The sequence below is a fragment of the Crassostrea angulata genome, chromosome 6 (assembly GCF_025612915.1).
Source record: "Crassostrea angulata isolate pt1a10 chromosome 6, ASM2561291v2, whole genome shotgun sequence".
Lineage (NCBI taxonomy): Eukaryota > Metazoa > Mollusca > Bivalvia > Ostreida > Ostreidae > Magallana > Magallana angulata.
Genome location: NC_069116.1, coordinates 6,738,768 through 6,764,167, shown reverse-complemented (window position 1 = coordinate 6,764,167; position 25,400 = coordinate 6,738,768). Strand labels below are relative to the sequence as shown.

General features: G+C 33.4%; 2 protein-coding genes across 3 annotated transcripts in view; one reads left to right on the top strand and one right to left on the bottom strand.

Annotated features, from left to right (window-relative positions):
* Window positions 1–380: 380 nt before the first annotated feature.
* On the top strand, window positions 381–10,009 carry LOC128190689 (uncharacterized). 2 transcript variants are annotated; one of them, XM_052862821.1, is made up of 12 exons: window positions 381–633; window positions 1,167–1,287; window positions 1,718–1,745; window positions 2,532–3,190; window positions 3,809–4,115; window positions 6,622–6,732; window positions 6,881–7,072; window positions 7,208–7,477; window positions 7,604–7,839; window positions 8,524–8,636; window positions 9,340–9,400; window positions 9,564–10,009. In XM_052862821.1, the coding sequence occupies exons 4-12, from the start codon at window positions 2,534–2,536 to the stop codon at window positions 9,663–9,665; spliced, it is 2,049 nt and encodes a 682-aa protein (XP_052718781.1). In that variant the 5' UTR covers window positions 381–633; window positions 1,167–1,287; window positions 1,718–1,745; window positions 2,532–2,533; the 3' UTR covers window positions 9,666–10,009. The 2 variants fall into 2 exon arrangements, with proteins under 2 accessions (XP_052718781.1, XP_052718780.1); XM_052862820.1 differs by having other exon boundaries at window positions 1,123–1,287.
* An 806-nt stretch (window positions 10,010–10,815) lies between these two features.
* LOC128188949 (uncharacterized) overlaps window positions 10,816–25,400 on the bottom strand; it is a 28,884-nt gene continuing 14,299 nt past the window's right edge. The window contains 12 exon segments of the mRNA XM_052860283.1: window positions 10,816–12,806; window positions 13,219–13,737; window positions 13,971–15,206; window positions 15,416–16,977; window positions 17,808–17,991; window positions 18,123–18,276; window positions 18,418–18,525; window positions 18,611–18,924; window positions 19,407–19,523; window positions 19,636–20,314; window positions 20,404–21,719; window positions 21,809–23,009. Of these exon segments, the coding sequence (XP_052716243.1) occupies window positions 12,538–12,806; window positions 13,219–13,737; window positions 13,971–15,206; window positions 15,416–16,977; window positions 17,808–17,991; window positions 18,123–18,276; window positions 18,418–18,525; window positions 18,611–18,924; window positions 19,407–19,523; window positions 19,636–20,314; window positions 20,404–21,719; window positions 21,809–23,009 (7,659 nt within the window). The 3' untranslated portion in view covers window positions 10,816–12,537.

The following is a 25,400-nucleotide window of genomic DNA, read 5'->3' as shown; positions in this document are numbered from 1 at the left end:
AGTTGAATCAAAACCTGAACCTCGTCTGCATTTGATATAAGGGGGGTTTAAAAAACACAAAATGCACTCATGTTTATATTGACAAACTGTTTTGTTGACATAATAAAATTCCGGCTGTTTAAAGATCTGTGACACAAACCTTGATAAGCCAGAGGTTTTTTAAGCTACAATGAGGCGCATTGAAGTGGTAAAATTTTTCGTTCGAATGGAATGTTCTAAACTTTATATCAAACATCAATTGTTATGTAAGACACGCCCATTTCTTTTGAAACGAAGAAAACAGTATTCGTTTAGAAGATGAGCGGTTCCGAAAACATTGTTACAAATACTGTTTTCCTCGTTATAAAAGAAATAGGCGTGTCTTATGTTACAATTGACGTTCAATACAAAGTGTAGGACATTCCATTCAAATGAAAACTTTTACCATTTCAATGCGCTTCACTGTATTGATTTTCAAGATTTAAATGCCTAGTCTAACAAAAATCATTTGGGAAAAAACACCCGTTGCAATGGATTTTCTAGGGTGAAGGTTATTTTAGGATAGATCTTCCGAGAAACGAGTCAGTGAATATAATGTAAGCAAGAGAACATTCATTGAATTTTACCACTAATAGGAATTTCAACATATGGTTGGTAAGTAAAGTTGCACTTTATCATGGTCTTTTGTCAATGTAACATACGTGCAGGTATACCAAAAGTCATACATGTAAGTGGAAAAGAAAAATCTCATGTAATATTCTTTGATTTTTCCACAAATGGTACTTTTTGTCAAGTGATTTTAAAGGGGCATGGTCACGATTGTGGTCAAAATTTATTTTTTAGATTTTAATATTTACAATGCTTCAGTAAGGTGTTTTTGATAAACAACCAAAATTTGAGTGTCATTCGTTAAGCTTATAATTCTTTGCTATGTTAACAAAGCTTTTGTTTACATTTTGAATGTTGAAGTAAAACTTCTAGTTTTAGACCTAAAATGAATGTGTTAGACGTCTACAAATAATTTATTTATGCTCAAAATGAATTAGAACATAGACAGCTTGAAAAAGACTTTTTACTGGTATATTGAACCTACGTAAACAAAAACAGTTCTATAACTGATTGAATTGTAAGTTATGTGTTTAGCTTGTAGATCTACAATACCGTTAACGCGGATCCCGTATTTTCAGCGCACCCCCGCGGTCCAAATTGCAACGCGGTTTAAACAGGTGTCTCAGGTAAAACAGCGTATCCCCGCGGTAGAGTCGTCCAGCAAATCAACACCGCCACGGTCTTGACGATAAATTACAGGTAAAAAAAATATTGTACTGAAACGTGAGTTTTCTCCCTCGACATAAAAATAATAGATAGCGACACGACACTACTCATATATATATTATTTAAATTAATGGAAATATGTAGAATAGCATACGATATATATTTTTTAAATGTTAAATTTATATAAAGTGTGTCTAAAATCATTCATTTAAATATTTGACTAGGTATATTTATAATCTATTCAAATTGACATAGCCTTTTAAAAAAGTAATAAGTATGTTTTGCAGTCAGATTATAATTTCTTTTTTTTTAATTCAGTCTTATTGAATTGTGAAGAAGTATTGGAACTTTTCTATTAAATCTACGTTAACTGCATACCGGGTAAATTAAATTGATGAAATGCGTTTGCTGATCTATATTCGTACATGTTTATATAGTAAATCTTTAAAAATCTTCCTTTCAGAAACTAACCAGCCTGGATGCATCCTCAGGTAGTGTAGATTAAAAGTTGTGAAAATCATGATCCCCGGGGGTAGGGTGGGGCCACAAAGGAGGGTGAAGTTTTACATCTTTAAAAATCTTTTTCTCAGAAACTAATCAGCAAGGAAAGCTGAAACTTGTGTGGAGGCATCCTTGGGTAGTGTAAATTTAAAGTTGTGAAAAAATTGATCCCCGGATCAAAGTTTTCCATAGGAATATATAGAGTAAATCATTAAAAATTTTCTTCTCAGACACTAATCTTCCGGGAAAGCTGAAACTTGTGTGGAAGCATTCTCATGTAGTATAAAATCAAAGTGAAAATCATGACACCCCCGGGGGTAGGGTGGGGCCACAATGGGGGGTCAAAGTTTTACAAAGGTAAATCTTTAAAAATGTTATTCTCAGAAACTAATCAGCCAGATGACTCTTTATAATTGTTTAGACTTTGGTCCCTGGACAATTCTTCGGCCTCACAAGGGTTTCAGAGTTTGATGAAAGTTTATATCCCATATAAAAACAATTGTTAAGGATCTTTACAAGAACTGCAATACTCAACATGTAATCTGACTATATTTCTTTAAAATATAATATATATATATATATACATATATATATATATATATATATATATATATATATATATATATATATATATATATATATATATATATATATATATATATATATATATATATATATATAAAGAGATGTGTATATATATATATATATATATATATATATATATATATATATATATATATATATATATATATATATATATATATATATATATAAAGAGATGGGTTCCGTAACGTCCAAGAGAGAACAAGCTCTTGTTGTCCAGCCAATTCAAACCTTATCGACTGACGAAGATATTCTAGAAAAGCATTCTATGATGTCATCGAACAAAATGACAGCCGATCAGGTACTGGAAGAGAGTGATTTTGAGGAAACTGGATCCATGTCGGAGAAAAGTATCTTAATGACAGAGAACGAAATTAAAAAAATGAAAACCATCACGTTCAAATCTCTTGAAAAAAATCTTTATATTCTTTCGGACATTAATGGACACTTTAATGAAGAGGGATTTTTTGATGAAGATTTTGTCCAGGCAGCATTTGATCTGGAAAGACACAGTTCTGCTTTAGATCACGCAAGCTTAGAAATTAACCATCAGTTTGAAAAAGAGCTCGGAGATGTGTTTGTTCAATTTAGCGGAGTAAAAACAGCCTGTGATGTAGTTGTGTTCTGTTTAAATAAAGGATATTATGATGAGGAAAATGACTTGATCGATGGAGTATCGAATCCACTGAACAGTTGTTTGGTAACACTGCTGAACTTTACTGATGCTAATGCTAGGCACTGTCACTTACTGGTGGAACATGGCGAATTCCTGCCCCAGATTCTGAAGGCTTTACAGAGGTTGACATCAAGTCATCTGGAGGACAACATGCGGGTGTGTTATCGTACTTGTAAATTTTTATATTTATCCAATAGGGATTAATCTAAAGTTTGTTTCCAAGTGACAAATATTTTCAAGCATTTATGAATATATCGATGATAACATACATCTTTGTCACCTAGGTGAAAATCGTGTTTTTGCAGTGAACTTTGATATCATTTCCATAATAGAAATATACTGTGTTTTCATTAATTTTTAAGGGTATCAATTTTCGAGAATAAAGTGAAATTCAGTTTCAAGGATACGTAAATTCGTGGCCAATGACCATACCAATACAAAATGTTAATAGAAACTACACTTCAGTTAACACTTAATTTCGTGGATCAACTGAATAACGAAATCCACGAAAATTGGTATTCAACGAATATTGATGAAACCACAGTATTTGATCACAGTTAAGATGAAGTAAACCCATCAATACACTAATTCTTGAAAGAATTTCATCAGAGAAAATATGTATAGAAAAGTTTTGAATCTCAATGTATTACAATTAAAAGTTCCTAGTGTTTGTTTAAAAATTCAGCAGCCTGGTTGAGACAAGGTATACCGTGCGACTAGAATCGTCTTTTGTCTCAACGTTTTAGTACAATGCATTTATCTTTTTAATCACAGGGAAATGACGAAGAAGTCCTTGATCACTATATATCCATTGTTCACAATATTGCTCAAAGCGAAAATTCCAATACTGAGTTGAGGAAAATTGGATTTGTTGAGGTGCTTTTGCCCTACCTGAAATCCAGAAGTGATTCAATTCTTTTGGTTACCCTAACTACCCTGGCTGACTTGGTCGATGACTCTGAAGCTAAGCATCTAGAAGCAAATAGGGATCTCTTCAAATTTCTTCTGAAATGTTTAACCTTCTCATTAAATGATCGCCATCGAAGATGTGAAGGCTGGTCTGCCATGGAATTAACCAGAAGTAATTATAACTTACATATCATCTCGGGGTTGTTTTATAGTTAAAATATGTGATCAGGGACAAAACAGTTATACAGAGTTTTCACACGTTACCAGTTTCGAATCATTTATGTGACCTATTGCCGCGTTATCCTTCTCCTGTCTTTGCAAATTGAGGTGCATAAGTCGTCCTTTATGAACGGACAATTTTATTCTCTTGAAAACTAAAAGTCCTAATCATCATTGTGTATGTGAATTTTCTTTAAATTAAACAATATTTACTTTAAAGCTGTTTTTGACTATCAAGAGTAAAAAAAATATCTGAACAATAAGAATAATAAATATTAATATACTAGTAGGTGACGGTCCTGTGGAATGACAAAACAGCACCACAAGTATTTTTGGTGAGGTTATAATAAATGTTTACCTTTAAAGAATGCAATGTTTTTGTTGTGAGAGGATAATTGTTTCTTTAAAAAGTGTAAAGAAAATACATTTGGTAAACATAATTTCAAGGTGTCACCCTTTTTTTATAGCGCTAAGCATAGCAACAGTATTACAATGAGGTTATAGAATATATCCTCACGTAATACTTTATCTTCCTTTAAAATGTTAAAATAATTGAGCATCAAAATACCAGCTTCTTGACTATGTTTCTGCTTTAGGATTTAGAGGACTGCAATGTAGCAATGCACTTTGAAAATTTTGGGCAAAGTTAACCCACTTTGAAAATTTGTTTCAAAGTGCGTTATGAAGGTACATTAACAATTTTTAGTATCGACACTCTTAACGCACTTTAAAAAAAATATTTTTATATTACATATTCTGGAACTGAATTTCTAGTTTGTTGATAGTATGATGATTTGTTAACACTCGTGAATCTAATTTACCGTATTTAGTACGTGGATGGGGGGTGGGGGTGGTGGTTAACCAAAGATACAGGTCAAATACCAGTGCGTCATATAATTGATTACATGATGATAGTCCCTTGTCATTTTTTCTTCCAAAACATATGATATTCAGCAACTTTGGGTAAATATTTAAGAGCGAAAAAAGAAATATGCTCTGTATAAGTACATGCAGTGTTATAGAAAAAATGAGCTGGCCGAACAATACTTTCTCCATTGCTATGTTCAAGAATCGATGTGTTTTAACAGTAACCCTCTTTTCGTATTCTTATCAAATAAATCACTTCAATAAAACAATATTAACATTGACAAACATTAAATTATTTTAAACTTTAAAATAAGCATTAGGATGTGGGTTAATTTTCTCGCACTGATCTTCTAAAAGATCATATTGTTTTTAAAAAAAAGAGCTAAGGTATCTTTTTCACATCATATTTGCAATAAGCCAGTTGAAATATATTATAGATTGATCTCCATTATTCATATCTATAAATCTATATAATCGTTCGGGTATAGCCCAATATACTAGATAAGAAGTAAATTTGCTGCATACTCGAAAAAAGGAAAATGCAGTTGCTAAGCGATGAAGTTTATGTCATATTCGGATAATTTAAACCTTCCGAATTATTTTTCTTTCTGTGTAAATTGTTGATATTGTCTTATGAGAAAAGAAAAGAAATTCTCATCTAGAAACTGTTTATCAAGTTAGCTGAGAATGCAATGAGTTCTTTTTTAAATATATCACATTAAGCTAAACAAAGTTAAAACAATCATTTATTGTATATAAAATTATCAACTATTTTCACTAAGGCTGAACATTTTTTTTTTCAAGGTGAGTTGACTTGGTCCCAAAATTAACGCACTTTGAAAAAAATTGTTCAAAGTGCGTAATTTTTCAAATTGCGTTGTAACACTGCAAGTTGTGAAATCCATGACCCACATCATCCCAGTGTTATAAAATTTTCTGAAAATATGGTTTAGTAATCATAAAGTGATCATATAATCAATAATAAAAAAAAATCTTCTTCTCCGCTATTGTGTATTTTGCAGACTTAATTCGAAATAGCAAGGATACATTTGTTTAAACTTCTGGTCATAAAGACAGCAGTCTAAGAATATGGTTATGATCCTATGTTAGAACTGGTTAGAATCCTCTTCAAAAAGAAATGTCTCTTGGGTCACAGAGAGAAAGGTGAACATGGTTAGACAAAATACATTTATATGTCCTCTCATTTCCAACAGGGTATCAAAAATAAGTTGAGTAAATGAATAGAAAAGGTATGACGGGTTCTATCAAAAAATGAAGTTTATCACTTGGTCAAGGTTTCTTGGTGATGGTTTTAGAGGGTCACTATCGGTCAGATATTGAATGTGACTTTTAAAAATCGTTTCATAACCGAATATCTTGCAAAAAACTTAGTAAATGGCTTCGATGAGCGATGGGATTCATCTTAAATATAAGGGTTATTTGGTAACGGGTTATATAATTAGTATGTAACTTAACTGGTTATTTGCAGAATATACTTTTACCTGTTTACTATTCTTTTTTGCAAAATCTGTGTCCCTGTTGTACGTAAATATCAGAGTCTGCTGATTATCTGTTTTAAAATTTTCTTTCAGCTATCAGAAGAATAGCGAAAAATGATGTAAATAAAAAGTCATTGGTGGCCGAAGGTTCATTGCCCGTTCTTGTGGCCTTATCGCAATCGAAGCATGAAGACGAGCAAATAGGTTTATATTATACAATGTTAATACAATGCACAGTTACACTCTAACAAGATTTTCATTTTATTAAATTTCTATCATAACTTTATAAAAAACGAAATGAAAATAATATTTTACAAATATTTAATAAATTAAATTGCTTTAAATTTCAAAGAGGCTTTTGGAGCGCTGTGGGTGTTGTCATTTGACAAAGACAACCAGGATATAATGCTTCAAGATGATGCAGTCATGGAAACTTTGATAAAGTTTCGAAAATCTCAAAACAAAAAAATAAAAAATGCGTGTGATGGAGCTCTTTGGAATATGAGAGAAAAGCTCACGTCCAAAGTAAAGTATGAGGAAATAGGTATCTTAAATTTATGTTGACTAGTGGATAATGTTATAGATCGTTTTCAATATTAAAATGCTAATAGATACACTATTTTGAAATATCTAGACCAGCTTACAAATTTTAGCTAGCAGAGTTTACTTTATAATACAGGTTATAAAAGCAAGAGTTATCAACAGGAATTAGTCCTATCACACTCCGAAACTAAAAAGGACCATGTGATGATTAGCTACCAATGGGCGAATCAAAAAATAATCCAAAACATCCGTGATAGCCTGCAAGAGAACGGGGTCAAGTGTTGGATGGACATAGATGACATGCAGGGGTCCACTCTAGATGCTATGGCTCAGGCAGTTGAGGGTGCTGAAATTGTTTTGATATGTTACTCCAAAAAGTACCAGGAAAGCCCTTCCTGTAGAGCAGGTATTTTCTTGCTTACAATTTTTAGAAAATATAATGCAAACAGGCATTCATAATGATTATGACTGATTACTGTGATTTTGATCTTGCTTATTTCTGAAGTGTACTTTTGTGCGGATACTTTTATAGAGGCAGAATATGCTTTTAAGCTGAGGAAGCCGATAATTCCTCTGAAAATGGAAAGAAATTATGAGGCTCGAGAGTGGCTTGGGTTGATTCTCGGCTCAAAGCTATTTTTCGAGTTCACTGATAAATATCCGTTTGAAAGCAAAATGAGCGGTTTGATTAAGGAAGTGCTAAGTCGACAGAGGAAGGCCATCCCAGAGAAACCAGTCATTTCCCAGGCAGCTCCTGCTTCGACAGAGGTGAGTTTTCAATTTTCTATTTAGCCGTTTTCAGAAATCAATATAGGAAATCTCATGATTTGCGATGGCATATGATTTTTATCCAGCGAGTCATGTGTTTCTATTCCCGAGCCTTGGCGAGGTGATAGAAAACGCACAACGAGTTGGATAAAAATCATACACCATTGCAAATCATGATAGATTCTTTTTATCACTTTTTATCACAAGTTCAACCTAAATTTTGTGTTAAACCTCAATCTTTCTGTAAACATCATTATAGTTGTGAGCCGCACAACACATACACAAGATGACAACAACTTTATTCATGGAAAAAAGTTCCCTGAAGATTAACAAACAAACATTTTATTTTCTGGTATATTTTTATCAAATTATAAAAAAAAATTAAAACAAGCGTTAAATGCTGCACATTTATAACTCTACGCTTTTCAACTGAATTATTGTGTTACTTTTTTACGTCGGTAATCTGCCTAAAGCTACGAAATGTTTAATCATGACGTCACGTTGCGTAAGAACACACAGTGGGATATAAAACATTTATCCCATGAGGGATATCCACCGTATATTGAGATTAACATGTAATAAATATCAATATTGTACTCTGAAATCATATTAAACATCCATACTGAACATTAAAACTACCTGACTTTCTTTAGAGCTAATATAGAACCATTTTGTTTAATGCAGGGAACAGGCACATTCACTTCAAAACCAAGACGGAAAAGTCAGGCATCCGATGCAGTGAAAAAATGGAAACAAGCAGATGTTCTTAGATGGATTAATCATCACAACCTACCAAGGTAAACAAAATTAGTGGCTAATTATACATTGTTTAATATTTTAAAGGGGCATGGTCACGATTTTTGTCAAAAATTTGTTTTTTCGATTTTAATGTTTACAATGCTTTAGTAAGGCAATTTTTATAGGCAACCAAAATTTGAGTGTCATTTGATGACTAATAAGCGAGTTACAGAGCTTACAATTCTTTGCTATGTAAACAAAGCGTTTGTTTACATTTCGAATGTTGAAGTGAAAACTCAAGTTTTTGACCAAAAATACATGTGTTAATCGTTAGGAACTGTTCATTTATGCTTTAAATGAATAACAAGAAAGACAAACCAGCTTTAAAAAGATTTTTTTACTGATATATTGAACTTATGTAAACAAAAACAAGACCAGAACCTTGTTTACATGACGAAGAATTGTGAGCCCTGTATCTTCCTTAAAACTCAACGACTGGCACCCAAATTTCATTTGATCATTAGAAATGCATTCCTAAAGCATTGCAAATAATAAAAACAGAAAAATAAAATTTGACCAAAATTGTGACCATGCCCCTTTAAAACATATAACATACTTTACCTGTATAGATAACATTTTGATATTTGGTGTTTGTGGTATTTTTATCTGCTAGTTGCTATACATTATGAGTTTACGTCTAATAGTTACGGATGCATTTTCGATATCAATATTCCATTATTCCACAGTTGTATTTTTAAATAGTTCCAAGTTCTCTTCTTTGACTGGGATTGAGATTGCATATCTGCAAGTTCTGAGACAAGAGGTAAAATTGATTAGCCTTTTCTTTTTTACAAATTAGCATTTTGATGTTAAAAAATATAGTTTAATGGGTAGCTGCCAATGAATCTCATGAAGAATTATCGATTGTTTGATTATATATATTTTTCTCTTAATTTTTAATTAATTTCATTCTATTTCATGTTTAGTCACCTGATTTTTTCCACAAGGCTCTATATGAGATAATGGAGATAAAAGATATACTTACACTGGCCAAGTTCAGCTTCGCTTTGGATGATACACTTGTGTAAATACTCACTTAGACGTTAAAGTTACCGAAACAATTAGTGCCAGAAACACAAGAGGAACGACGAGTTTTTTGAAAGATACTTCGATATATAGGTTTTTTAAAAATGTATTTCATTCACCTGTATGGTGTATTGTAGAAAAAAAAAAATCTGTATGCTAGATAGCATATCCGAATATTTTTTGCTTCCCCTGTTCATGTTTAATTCCCATATAAGAGTCTACTGTACAATGTATATTTTGAAATGAACTTGTTAAACTGTTTATTAAAGTGCCAAATTTTTGACTTTCATCTTTGGGAAATAATTGGTCATGTAAAAAGGTTTTTAACCTTAAAAACAAAAACTGGAATTTAAAATATTTTCATTGTTCTTTGCCGCTTTCCAACTAGACAGTTTACCTCTAATAATTTCTGAAACCATGAAAGCAAAATGTAACAGGTTTTTTTTGGTTCAGTAGCGCAACACCCTGTAAGTTTAGTCTGTGCATTATTAGATTATTAAGGTTAAAATTTAGATGACAATACCGGTTGTTTCAGTTGCGTTCCTCTAATTTGCAGGTTTATCAAATGACGTACATGTCATAATATTTCGATTTATGTGCGTGCATCCACGTTGCCAATACCGCTCATATTTCGCGGGCATGTTAAGGCTTCCCGATAGATTTTACAGCGATATGTAGAAAGTCACTTGTCTGTACTTCATAAGATATGATGTCATAGTTAACTTTGACGTCACGATCTGCATTCCTGTCGATAGTTCTCAGGGAATGTATCTTAACGTTAAAAGTGAATTATATCAACCCAGTATTATACCGCATGTTTTCTTTACATAGATGCTGCCGTTAATGCTAGACGTACAGAATTCATTTATATTAAAAACCAGAATAAAAAAAATGGCAGTTTTTAAGCTTTTAAGTAAAAGACTATTTATGAAATAGTGGTTTGGAGACTCTCCCTGCTACGTGTAAACAACTCAAATGAAGAAATGCATATGCATGTAAAACCAGCTAGGCGCAGGTGAAAGATCAACACAATTTTATAATAATTTACGTAAAATTGGTAGAGAATATAAGTACCAATGTGAATCGTGCTTGGGAAACCTACGGATTTACCCAAATTTTTTGTAAATCCCTTTTGATTTGTAAAAATGCGCATTATTTTGATTATTTTGTGGAATGTTTCAACAATATTTTCCATAAACAAAATATCTTTTTCTTTCCCTAGCAAGAACTTCAAAGTATATGACTTAACAAAAGATTTTTCTTAAAAATATGTATGATTTAATGTCATTAATCGCCTGCGCCGATGCGATTTAAATAGATCATTTGCAATATTAGTATTCGCCCGTCACGTGATTACAAAGTACATATGACGTCACAAAAATGCATCAAATATATTATTCAACATCGGTGTCAATAAATGTAACATAGATTTTAAGAAATACTCCCGGTCAAAGTATTTTTGCTATGATTATATATATGAACAGCCCACGGTTTACCCAAACAAGAGGAAGTATGGTGCTGGTATCAATAATTGTAATTTGATGTAAGTCGTTGTTTATGACAACGTGTTTGATAACAATACATTTAAACTTAAAAACTCTTAATATTTCCATATACATGTAGTATGTGACGAAAACAGCTTGCAACTTTGAAAAAACACATCAAATGGTGATACTTTATTCCTTACGCCTTTTTCTATAAAACAATATCAAAACAGTCACTGCTCAATTATTTGTCTGTATATATCAGGTCGAGACCACTATATTTTGTGACGTCGGCATAAATTTGCATACTAAATTAGCCATCTGTTTACTTTTATCGACAAACCAATCAAGTGAATGAGTTGCAAGGCATTGTGGGCTACTACAAGTTTCAGTGTATACAAAGCGTATTGAAAATATATACCATTTTGAATTGTCCTTTGGAAACTCATTTCGAATGATTTTTCAGAATTTATGAAATTAATATGGACAATTATGTCTGAACTTCCATTTCTATGCTCACATTTAAAAAATATTGCATATGAGGACTTATATCAACCTATTTAAATACCCCATTGTCAATGTTCAAATGAGAGGTACGTCCTATAGAATTGGAAGCAGTGAGTACCCTTTTTTTCACGTAATATCCCATATTTAAGACAACATTATTAGAATGCACGTTGATATTTTCTTCAGGGACATTCATTAGAATGCTTAACGGACAAAATACTATATGCTGCACAGCTTGCGCTTCTGTGTTTGTATATTTGTGCATCTCTACTACCGTGGCTATTCACGTATGTTAGTACAAATGTACAGTTACCTGTATTTATTTCTAGTGCACAATGATGAAAGTCACCAATACACAGCTTTTTCTTATCAAAACCTGTTTGTACTTGTATGCGTATGTTTGTCAGTCGTTTGATACTGATAATTTTTGAAGCAACAATTTATCAACTAAAACAACAGTATTTTTCAATGTGAGCATGGAACAAAGTTAATGGCACGTAATCTTTCCTTTTTTACCTTCTAAAGTAAAAATCAAGATGTACAAACATTCCGGCAAGCAATTAAATATTGTGAATAAAACAGACAAAAACCATGTGCGTCTGTTGAATCGTAAACACGTTGTAGACCGTCATGCATTGCAATTCATTCACTGGATTGGAGAATCTGTTTGACGAAAATACTGTCACGTGTTAAATAATGCTATCCATATAAGGTAGTGTATCCGACCTGTATATGTCATTCTAGTTATATGTACACTGTATTTGTATTATATCAATCACACTAGCTTAGGTCCTTCAACTACAAACATTAACTACTAGACTGAATCAAAATAGAAAACTACAACATGATACAACATAGAAAGAAATCATGTACACACTGGTTACTATTGTACGATAAGCGCTTCCTTGTAGATTCGATAGGTCGAAGTCGGGAACAATGCTTTGATCACGATATATATCACGTGACCATGTTCAGTTAGGTAAATAGTGCTTTTGGTGCTCTGTAGGCCAACTTCACGTATGATATCACTTGACCCAGGAGCAGACCCAACGCTGATGTCATAGGTGGAATTAAAACTTTCATCTTTGGCGAAAACATTTTCCCAATTCAATTCCATACCTCTAATGGATTTGCTCAATGTAGCCGAATATCCTTCAAAATAAATTAGGTACCTAAAATCTGTGATATTACTTCATATTTAATAAAGGGTACAATATATATGCTTATGGTATACGTTTAAACATTGCACTATCCCTAAAGCTTCGTGCATAGCAGAAATATACGAGCAAGTACTAATTTTTTTGCGAAAAGATATTGAACAATTCGACATTTTAAATATATATTATCATAAACCGTTTTATATATGTTGTAATTTTATTACTTATTGTTTCTAACAAACTTTGCAAAATGTATCTTGAGATTAACTAACCGATAAGGTGCATGAAAACCATTGTCCCAAAAAGTATTCTAATGTTATCACTTGGCTCAGTAATTGCCTCATCATGAAAATGTTTCTTTAAACAGCAAAATATACGATCTAAGAACATTAATATAGCATCGTTACCTGTAAGACCTGCTCTTTCTGAAGTAATATAAATCGAGGCATTAATTGGAGAACTTGTCTTGTTCCCAATGTTTACGGCGCGAACAAATACTGTGTAAACTTCTTGACTTCTGAGCGATAAATTGTTAAAAGACGCATAATCTTTCCTTCCCACTGCTACCCAGTTCATTATCATATCCCCTCCTTTCTGCAGCTTGCATTCAAATGACATTATTCCTGATTTGTCCTCAAAGCCAGACCAACGAACGTCTATTTTGGTGAGATCACGTTGAACTAGATAACCCTTCACTTGAATCGATGGATCCGGGACAATGAAATCTATATTTGCATTTCCGATGCTTGGATTTTCAAACGAAATGATGCTGGTGTTACTTTTTTGGGTTTTTTCAAGTTCCACATTATTGACACAAATAACAATAGGCACAAATTTAGTTCCGTGTGTCAATTTAAAGTATTTCGACTGAAAATGATTGGTTAACGCGTCATCACAGCGGTGAATTCGAAAATTATCTTCATCCCCTGCAACAAATTTAAAATGAGTTTTTCTAAGTGAGTATCATACATACATGTACCTTGCAATAGCATACTTAAAATATAGATATTTTTATTTAAACATTAAAATTTTTAAAAAAGGTTTCTATTTTAAGAATGCAATTATTTTGACTAAATGTACATGCAAATACTATAGCATTCAGTTTTTGATATAAAGACCATCAAGTTACAGTTTCTTAGATACTGGGAAATTTACCTACCCATACACAATTTGCAGTGTTGAACTCCACTTTCTAAATCTTCAGCTGAGAAATACACGTTATATTTTGAAAGTGTATTGTTGTTGATGTCTTCATATTCTAGATTTACTGACATGATTTTAATCGTGGGCGGAGTGTGATCAATGATCGTTTTCTTTGATATAAAATATGACTGTAAATCGGCAAAGTTTTCGGCGATAGCATGGGCAAAGACTGGAGATCCATGGGGTAGTAAGGCATGTATAGACGAGTGATGTATATCTCCAATATCAGCAAGAGGACGGATTTGTGTTCCGTTTAATGTTGTTCCTAGTCCCACTTTAATTTGGAATATTCCACTTTCGTCATCCACTGCTCTGACACAGACTTGATAATCGTCTGATGAAAATTGAGTCAACTCAATTGAATCCTTATTAGGGAAAGTAAAATATGGACAACACTGATAGATTTTTTTCCTTAGTGTATAAATGGCTGACTGTTGTTGCGTAATTGAAATAATTCTACGACCAGTTGAAGCTGCCATTAAATCAACAGTTAATTCCGCCGATCCATTTGAGTTAATTTTTACCGGCAATATGACTACATCATCTTCAAATTGAAGAAGAATAGTTGTATCCCACGAAGGTTCTTCTATATAAACCAAAAACTTGTAGATAACGCCTTTACGCAAATCAAGATAAAAGTCTGTATTTACTGAATCCGTTATTTCATGATGAATTAAAGTTTTGTTTCTGCAAAGGAAAGCTCTTGGTTCAGTATTGTCAAAAGTAAACGATGGAGAGTAAGCTTTTGTACTAAGATGTCCTGCTGCATCACCAGCTTGTACAGCATACCTATAGATATTTCCTTCACTGCGCGAAATATTCAATCCAGATTGTGATAGTAAAGTAATTGATGTAGTCCCAATAGAATGAAATGAGTTATTTTCATAAACTTCAGTAACAAAAGAATAGTTCTGAATAAACGACTCCCTATCTGAAAAGCCAAACCATGAAACCCCGGTTGAAGATATGTTTGATTGGTAATAATTGTTTGTTTGTAATGGAGTGTTGAATACAACACCAGAACTTGGTTCATTCTCGTCGACTACCAAACCGTTTGACGAAAGGCTAGTATATAACCCAACATTGTTCATAGCTGAGACTGTGAAATAGTAGCGCAAACCAGGTTCCAACGTCAAGGACGGACATATTTCCGTCTGGTTTCCAAGATACACTTTTGTGAGTATATCATCAGCTGTTAAAAAAATATTTTTATCATATATATTATTAATTAAACTTATTTATGTCAGTATTAATAAACAATTACAACATACAAATTACTTATCAGTTATTCAGTTATTTTGATTAACTCTTTTGATATCTTATTTTCGTTTATGAAAAAAATAGACAGATCAATTATTTTGATAATCGAAAAAGAATAAATGATTACATTACAATAATTACATTTTGGGGTTGATCCAACGCTGAATGTGTAAAGTAAAGGACCATTATCTTCAAAGACATTTCTCCAGCAACTACAAACTTTCCAACCGATTCCTGCATACCGAATATTTTCTCCACATGCTTTATTTTTAGATATTAATAGGTACTGGCCAATGTTTATTGTAGGAGATGTATTTTTTATCAATATACTGTCACTTTTTGAGACGCTGTAGTTATTTTCTGTAAACCATGACCTCACGTACAATACATATCGTTGGCTGCTAACAAATGTTTTATCTACTGGCAAACAAAAGAGAATAGTTGTTTCCAAATTATTATCATTCCATGGATCCTCGTTTTGGATGTCATATATTCCTTGTCCAGGGTCCTCATCCTTTATCCCTATGGTCCACTCATATCGTTTAATCAGGCTAGAATTTGAAATCCAAGACCCAGTTACACAGGACGATGATGGCTGCACGGCAATATTAGTAAGATTATTAGATCCAATGTATACCTCAGTTGACGATTCATTTAATTTGTTGCAATTGGCATGCTCTTTAGATAAACACTTCAATCCTACAACTCCACATGTACAAAGATTGTTACAGAAAAACGAATTACAAGAATGTCTCTGCAGTACAAGTTTCCCTTTCGAATTAGACTTATTTGACAATGACGTTAGTACTGTAGCTTTAGCTGTTTTGCTTTTAAGTCCTGCGTTATTTACTGCATAAATCGATAAAATAACTTCTCTGAAAACAACAGGTATAAATTTATGTAGTACAACCGTTGCTGTTGTATTATATCCTGGAATGTTAACGAACCCTTTTGTGTATTCTCCTCCATTGTAAGACGATCCAACAGAAATAAAATAATTTGCTATGTCCGACTCAACGTCTTTGAATCCGTACCATGAGATTGTTACGGATGTCGTGTTCCCAGACGTTTGCCAAAGATGATCAGATGAAAAACCACCCAGATGAGGTGGACTAGAATCAATGACAAAAGCGTCACTCTCTCTAACATTGCAAAGACTTGCCAAGTTACAAGCAGTTACTATGATTGAATAGCGGTCTCCGTTAATAAGACGATTGGTTGCATTGAATGTTATTGTCAGAGAGTTTATGTTTTCGTGAATGACCCTTTCATATGGTACTTTTTTCCCATGATGGCTTTTAAGGGACACAACGTGATGGGAGATGCGACTTTCATCATCGACAAACAGCCAAGATACTTGCAGTACAGAATTGTCATACTGGATACTATTTGATGTGGTACAGGGACTTGTTAGGATGTGTATCTTTGGGTGCGTTAAGATTTTTGGTGGAGATGTATCCACTTTAAAAGCATGGGAGTATGCTATGGTAGAAAGATTGACGTTGTTGAAAGCCCTTACAGATAAGTATAAATGTGTATTTAAAGGCAACATCAGGGACGAAACATATACATCAGCTGACAAGTAGGAGTTTTTAAAAGACGTTATTTCGCAGTTGTCTTTTGCTGTTCCTATGCACCATTCAAAATGGTCGATAGATGAATGGGGGTCTTCAAATCCTACCCACGAAGCCGATATCAATGTTCTGCAATGAACATTTTTTACAAAACATTATAAATAAGGTCACCAACATATTGAAAGATTAATGAGCTTAGTTCTTTTCATGCTATACAACAAATGAAAATAATTTCACATGCAATGTTTTTGTTAATTAGACATATGACTTTTACGAGAAAAAATCAATCCATCGTAGTACAAGTCTAGAATTACAAAGCACACATTCATTTCACTAACTATAAGAGGATTTTTTTAGGTATTGAGCGGATCATTCTTTTATTTCCCTGTATTTTATAAACTTTTAATCTCTAATTGAACGCGGGGATTTAAAATCAGCGTAAAATCGCGAGAAGAAGATTTTGCGGGTTTTGAAATCACGCTTTTTTTATTGGATGTAATGTAACTGAACTTTATTTATTTTACAACGATTGATAAGCAAGTTCTACAACTTAAATTAATATCTCCCGTTGGCACGGATGTTAGCGCGAGGGGGTCATTGGTGTGGGAAGAAGCCGGGGTACCCGGAGATAACCCACGTGTCCAAGCGGGCGACCGCCATACCCTATCACATACAACCACTGTCGATCACGGGGATCGAACTCGGGTGGCAGCGGTGAAAAGCGAGTGCATTGGATGTAATGTAAATGTAAACTAAATTAAATTACTATAAAAATTAAGCGTTTGCGATTTTATATTCTCACAATTTCATGCAAAACAGTGGAATCGTGGAAATAAGTACTCGCAAAAAATTAGGAATCTACACTACTTGATTTTTCTTATATTGTTTTGTCACTTAAAGCTTCATGCATTCCCCTTTGCTATGATTAGAAGTTTTCGGTATAATAGTTGTTTTCTTACCTATCATTTAAATATACCATGCGTCCAGTTATTCCTTTGATGTAGATTAATCCAGCAAGAGGAGGAGAATTATCTGCTATTATTCCATCAGATACCGACACAGTACAAAGATTAGCTCTATTGCACGCTTCAACAAACGTAAAATACTTCAGCCCTGAGGTCAAACTCATATTCCAGCAATATTCTAGTTAAAGAAAAAATCTATAAAAGCAAACTTGAAAAAACTGGACATTTTGCAAGTTCATACGTATTAAACAAGAAATGTTTTTACAAGATTGTTGAAAATATTTCAAATTTTTAAGAATTAAACTCCACCTTGACGAAGTCCTATGTGTCTGTAATGTTTTATATCAGGAAATTTTGGGTTGGTACCAACACCAATGCGGTACGTTATAATGTCTGTATGAGGGTCACTAAACCCACTCCATCCAGCGCATAAAACAACCAAGCTCGTTTGATAATCTTTGTCCTTTACCAATGGAAAGAAACGAGGAAAGTGAATATCAAAGATAACACATTACCTATATCTTGGAACAAGATATAGAGGTTACAATTCTTTTTCTTAAATCAAACTAACTGTAAAACATAAGTTCGACAGAGATTTGCTTACCTCATTTTCTCTGGTACCATCAAACACAGTCCCTTTACGTGGAGGCGATGTATCAACAGTGAAATTGTTTGAATATACAACGGTTGACAAAAGGGCATAATTGGTTGTCTGCGTAAAAAATATGAAAGTTATTCCCCTTGAATTGGTGCAAAATGCAAAACACTGTTCTTTCAGAGAAACAAAATGCATGTACCTTTAGTATTGCCCTATAGGAATAGCCGTCTGTAAGGCTTTGGGTTTGATTCATTATTATGTTAAATGAACTTCCAAATGCAGAATAAAATGCCATTACACTTTCACCATTCTCAGAAAAAAGGGCGCATTCCAAGTCTTTGATATGACTTTCGTCGTCATAGAATCCTTTCCAGTGCACTGTTACAGCACCACTGCTTACGTAACTTTTCTGCATGACATTTCCTACATACACTGTACCAGCATGGGGAGGAGTTATATCTACTGTTACCTTGGTAACGACGTAATTACTTTTTAATCCTGCTCTGTTTGTAGCTACAATAGTGTTGTACTGTTTGAATATTAAATCCAGTTTCACATGTTTATATTCATATTGATGAATAAATGTGTTTATATACTTAAGGAATAAGGAATCATTCTTTGAGTATTATGAGATGAAAATTTTCACTATGCTCCAACAGAAATTATCACCTAATAATATTCAAAGAATGATTCCTTTTTGCTTATATTTAATTCATGTTGTGTGCAAGAAAAAGAAACAACATTTCAAAAACACTATTTTTTCCTGTAGCACATGGTATGTATTACTACGCGGCGCAACCAATACCGTTTTCCGCTTATGCTATAAGACCCGCCCATTTCGTGTCGCTAATCTTTTTATGAAATTATTGGGCTATAGGCTTCAAAATTAATTTGTCATGTTAACACAGAGAAAGACAGTTGAAAATGTAAATATATAATGATAAATAATAACAATTCCACTCATGTGATATATGGATTGTGTAAATCAAAATTACCTGAAACACTGACAAAATAGGTCTCTCCTTGGCTTAAACGAAGATGCGGAATATTTATTTTCCCAGGATGGATTGATTTGCGCCAGTTAAAAACATCGTCTGTTTGAGGGTTTGTACCTAAAAATTTGTAACAGAAAACTTTCATTCTTTAATTTGCTTTAATTTAACCAGAGTATTTTCCAACAATTTCTTTAACGTATTAGCAATTATATCACAAAAGCTTTAGTACCTATTGCATATTCATAAAAGGCAACGGATGGTATTTCACTTGTTCCAATTGGCACTGCGTCCTCTAAAAATGGCTCAACGTATAGTGATAAGGCCGACATTGTAGAGATGAAGCCATTTACATTTGGTATTGCTATTCTTCCTGTTTTCGGAGGGGTTGCGTCAACCAATATTCCATCACTACAGCCATACGACTTATTTTCACCTCGAACGCAAGAGTATAATAAAGATCCATGAGTAAAATCATTTTTTTTGAACAATGCTATTCCTGTGTTTGTACTTGTAGCCATAATGCAATCCGTAAGCTGGTGACATTGATCACCATATTCTGGTGTTAACATCGAAGTCATAAGAAATACTTTTAAGTTTTCCCCGCCATGCCCCAAAATAAGAACAGCTATTTCTGTAATGGGTGAACAGTAGTCAATTTCTAGTTCTAAGAATTCGTCATAAAAGCTTCCTAGATGTTCGCTGAATGAAGCATGAGTAATGACATCTACAAAACTCTTATTGAGTTTCTGGAAATCAAAGTCGAAAACTTTAAGGTGATTATCACTCCTGGTATTAGCAGTTTTCACATCTTTGCACTGATATATCCATTCTTCGTCTCCGATCCAAAATTTCAAACAGAAGTAAAGTTTGTGTGTCCAGCTTTCAAAATTACTAAGCGTTGTTTTAACCTACAATACATTATCAATTGTAAAAAGATCCTTAATATAAATTATAATTGTTACTGAAGTACATTTGCTTTCACCAAAATTAAACTTACTTGATTGGGAACTTTCACTTCTGTCCACTTTAAGAGAATGTCTCTTCCGTTTTCGTCTGAAGTAAGGGCCCAGAATCCAAAGAGCTCGCCACTGTCTAAAACCTCATTTTGAACCTCCCAGTTTACATTAAGTGTTGCGTGATTGTCAGAGAAAGTTATCAACGCCTCTTTTATATCTAACAGAAATGATTGCGCATTGTATATGAATCCATCTGATGTTTTAAACTCCAAACAAAACGGCCCGAAACAAGGCGATACTCCTATAGTGTACGTTAAATTGTCAACAAGATGAACATTTTTAAAAGAAGCGTTGGCTCTTATGCCGGGTATCGTTTGCATGGCAATCAAACTGTTCTTTATTCCTTGTCGTAGGTGAACTATATACTGAGTAGGCTGAATAAGATTTTCAAAGTGCCAGTAAGTAAAAATTTCATCTGTATGTTTCAAGAATTCTTCATCAAGATTGCACTGGTAGAAACTTGCATTGAAAGGCTTATTTGTATTAGTAGTGAAATTCAAAATTGGAGACTTTGGAAAAAATATAAATATTTTGTAGTTTCTCCGTGATATTTCTGTTAAAACCCGAACTTTGGGAGAATTCAAGGTAATTGATTTGGAAAAAATTACAATTGAGTAAACTTTTCCAATTTTTAACGTTTTGTTTATCAATATCTCGTATTCCGTTGTATTCTTCATTGTGTGTACGAAAATTAAATCTGATGAATCTGATGAACATCGTTTCCCATCATGCACATGGAAGTTGGATAGAAAATAGTTTGGTTCAATGAATGTAAATCCGTCAGATGAAACTACTGATTCTCCACCAACACATTGCGCTTTTACAATTGAATAATATTTAACAAATGGTTTAAACTCTGTCGCATTAAAACATGTTTTATATTTTGTCGACGGGATGGTATATTGAATAACATCAGCATGTCCTTTTCTCGTTCCGACTCCCACCTTAAAGGATACATTTTCATGATGGTCAAAGCCTTTCAACTTTATGCATAATTTATTTGGGTACAGCAAGTAATCTAGATCAGTAAAGTCCTCGGACTCTTCATTTATGTCTATGACGATTCCTCGACTTGGAGCATCCTGGCTAGGTATTTGAAACACTTTTGTTCGCGTATATGCCGTGTGACCTGCCTTATTTGTAATGATAACCTCTGCAAAATAGTTCAGCAAATTTTCGGTTTTTGCACGATGAAGTCGATCAACAGGATATGCTATGCAGTCAATGGCATTAGCTTGTGGACATAGTTGTGATTTATAGTGTTGTAAAAGAGGCGTAACAAATGTAGACCCAGATCCTACAACAAAATAAAAAACCTTTAAAAGTCTCAGACACACTTAAATCTATATAAAACAAACAGTTAATATATGACAACCAGATACATACCAATACGGAACAGTATGGAAGAAACTGGGTCAGTTTCTTCTTCATCTACAAATGTTTGATTTTCCCATCCAATGTAGATAGTTTTGTTTTTGATATCCACAATCAGCTCTTTGGTTAATACTATTGGAGTACAGTCAATAATTAAAGGTCCAACTGGAATAGTTTTTTCAACTCCTGCTTTGGATTTGCTTTTTAGGTACATCCAAAATCTTTGAGCACTTCGCAACCCAGAATGATGATTGAAATATCTAGAATGGCCTGATGTTTTTTCGAATGACACAAGTGAAGGACTGAGATATTCTGAGAAAGACTGTCCAAACCCAACATAAAAGTCTTGAAGTTGAGATTCACTACCACGGTATTTCCACTCAACATCAATCGTACCAGATGGAATATAGATTTCTTGGTTGACAAATGGAGGAGTTTTTCCACATATTCCCTCAGAGTAAGTTTCATCGGACCCGATATTGTGTAAGCTTGGTAAAGCGTGAATAAATATCGGAAATGTATTATTTCTACAGATATCAATGCATTTGGGAGTTTTTCTAAGTGAAACTTTTGTAAGATCCCGTAGTATAAGAAACGGATTGTGGTGATCATCACACGCTATTCCTTGTCCTGTCGTGAATTTGAAACCAGTTAAATTAAAGATTTCAATTGGAGACAAGTCGTATGTAATGCCATCTGAGCAAGCAACATCAGATGGTTCTCCGGCATTGTTGAAAGCAATAACGGATGAGATAAACGTGCCTTCCTTTGGAAAATATATACGTGCGGAGTTTTCCGTAGTATTAATCACAACAATGCTGTCATTGTTTACCCCATTTAGCATTTCTTCTAGTTTTAAACACCAGGGAGACAATGCAACTTTGTAAAGAAGTATTCCACTTTCATGGTTAACGAAGCCATCCCAATTAATAAAAGTATTATTCTCTTCCGTAAAGTCAATGTCCTTTTCACCAAACACGCCTTCTCTAACTACGCCTTTGACGGGAGCGGACTCGTCAACAAGTATGTCTACATGATCTACGGTTCGGAGGAATGCATTATTCGTGACAACGAAAGTAAAGAAGTATTCTCGGTTGTGAAGACCTGTATTCGTATTATTGCCAATTAACTTTGACATGTCTACATTATACAAAGACTTTTCACAAGCCCCATATGATGGGCAGTAACAGTCTGTAGAATTATTGCAGTCAGCCTGAAAAATGTAAAGTATTTGGTAGTTAACTTAAGACATGTATCAAAGACACAATAGGGAGTGAGGGTATTTTCTTAATATACCCGTTCAATGAGAATAAAAACTATCATGATATTGCACATGCAACAACTGTGTTCAAATACTAAAGAATAATGTATAACACCTTGTGCTGGATGATTATACAAATGCCAATTGAAAGTGGAATTTTCGCTTAACATCCAAAATCAGTTAAAGTGCCCCAAAACCAGTTTTCTTTGTCACAAGCGATTTTTGAAAACAAAATTCTCCATCTTTAGTTGTTGAGGGGATAAAATCTAATATCTAGGTATGACTGACTTATGAATTAAGATATTACGATGTATTAATCCCATTTACTGTACTAAAATAAAGAATTTATGAGCCAAATTTGATCAAAACCGGATGTCACAAACGAGAGTGGTCGTGTTTAGTTACAAAAAATAATCTAAAAACACCAATATAAGAAGCAAAGTGATGTATATTATAATGATCAAGGGATAGACTTTACATTTTTTGTCTAAAATTTTCTCACTATTGGCCGAAGAAAAAAATTACAATCCAAAATTTGAGTGTCCCATTTAATGCTGTGAATTACGTTACGATTTTCTTGTATCAATAATGAAATTGTAATAGGCATTTATCGTGAGGTTAAATTGATAAAACTGATCACAATGTTACAAAGATATGAAAAAAATTATGATTCACTAACAAAAGATACCATTTTTTTTAAAAAGAATCACTAATTTTGAAAACTTTCCATTTTTACATTAAATTGTGAATTACGTTACGCAACCTTGCACACAGTGCCTGAATGCTACAAACTTCAACTATCCTGACTGATGAACACACCGATGCCTATCATAATCACCACATACACAATGCTTCTAACTGCCGCAGTTTTATTTCATATTCTAATTAAAAGCCAAGACTGTGAACTACGTTACAGTGAATTACGTTATGATCAATTTACTTGATATTGTAAAATAATCCTAACTAGGGGCAAAATCACCATGAATCTTTATTCTCTGACACCGCTTAACATACACGCACTTGTAGAAAGAAAGTTTACACGCGGGAACCATTTTGACTTCTGCAGTAGTGTACACAATCGCCAGAAGTGTGTTTATGCTTATTTGTGACTGAGGAAAACTTTTTGATTTTTAATGATGTTATTGGAATTTTATATTGAGAATGAAGAATAAAGGTTAAACTTTGATATCATAAATATAAAACATTGGTTCGCTGGATGTTTAAATCAGGAATAAGTCTGTATTAGAGTGTAACGTAATTTACAACAGTGTAACGTAATTCACGAACATACATAACTACTGTTTTAATTTTATATAATGACTAGAATGAAATATGCGAAGCTTTAAAAGAAATACTGGGAACAAAAAAGACCAAAGGTTAGAGAAAACTATCGCAAAAAAGAGGTTATTATGCTGTTATTTCACAGGTGGTGGGGGGGGGGGGGGGTTGTGGGGGGTTGTGAGTTGTAATAGCCGTGCAGATCATTTTACGGGGACGCATGTTTCAAAAACGTCAATTTGGTACCATGTGGCTTGCAAAGAGTGGGTAACTTGTTGTATGAGCTCTGTTCCTTGTCAAGGCAGTGAGAGTGACACCCCTACCAAAAGTTTTACAGAAAGCAAGCACTGGAACATATAAATTGTTAGTGATTAGGTGAATGAAAGTATCAAGTAGATGCGCGCATGTTGCCACTATGTATGAAGGTTTATAGTACACTGTATGTTCAAAAAATTATCAAATAAGACCAGGGATATCATATCACATTTTTTGATAGGTGGGGAAAAGTCTTTTAGATGGCCCAAACAGACAGACAAAACTTGGATTCCTAGTACAGAGAAATAGTGATATCCTATTCTCGTTGAACGATCCAGTATTTAGCAGGAAGAGACTATCAATATGTTTAAATTTTCTGAAATATATGAGGAAAAGTTCAAAGTTTGTGTGATAAACTGTTAAAATCCCTTCAATAAGATAACTTAATTTACTTCTTAATGTTTATTTGTAACATATTGACTCTAACAACCTCGTTTGTGAATTACGTTACGTTGCTTGTTTTATTCTACTGACTTATTTTGGAATATGATTTATTGCCCATTCCAATCAAATTTATATGGACACAAGAAAATGTTGCATTCATTATTTGTAGTAAGTAGTAATTATGTTCTTTAAGAACATACAACATTTGAATTCCCCTGATATTTAACAAGATATGTGAAATGTGACATAGTCTGATTTGAAACAATCATAACACATTAGAGATATATGTTATCATTTGCATAAGTATTGCAATATATTTTTTTTATTTCCCATACTTTCATTTGAGAAAATACTGTTGTTTAATCA

Coding starts and splice junctions, on each gene's coding strand:
- LOC128190689 (XM_052862821.1), top strand. CDS start 2,534: ATGGGTTCCGTAACGTCCAAGAGAGAACAAGCTCTTGTTGTCCAGCCA. Junction 7,073..7,207: donor AGTAAAGTATGAGGAAATAG/GTATCTTAAATT, acceptor TTTATAATACAG/GTTATAAAAGCAAGAGTTAT. Junction 7,840..8,523: donor CAGCTCCTGCTTCGACAGAG/GTGAGTTTTCAA, acceptor TGTTTAATGCAG/GGAACAGGCACATTCACTTC.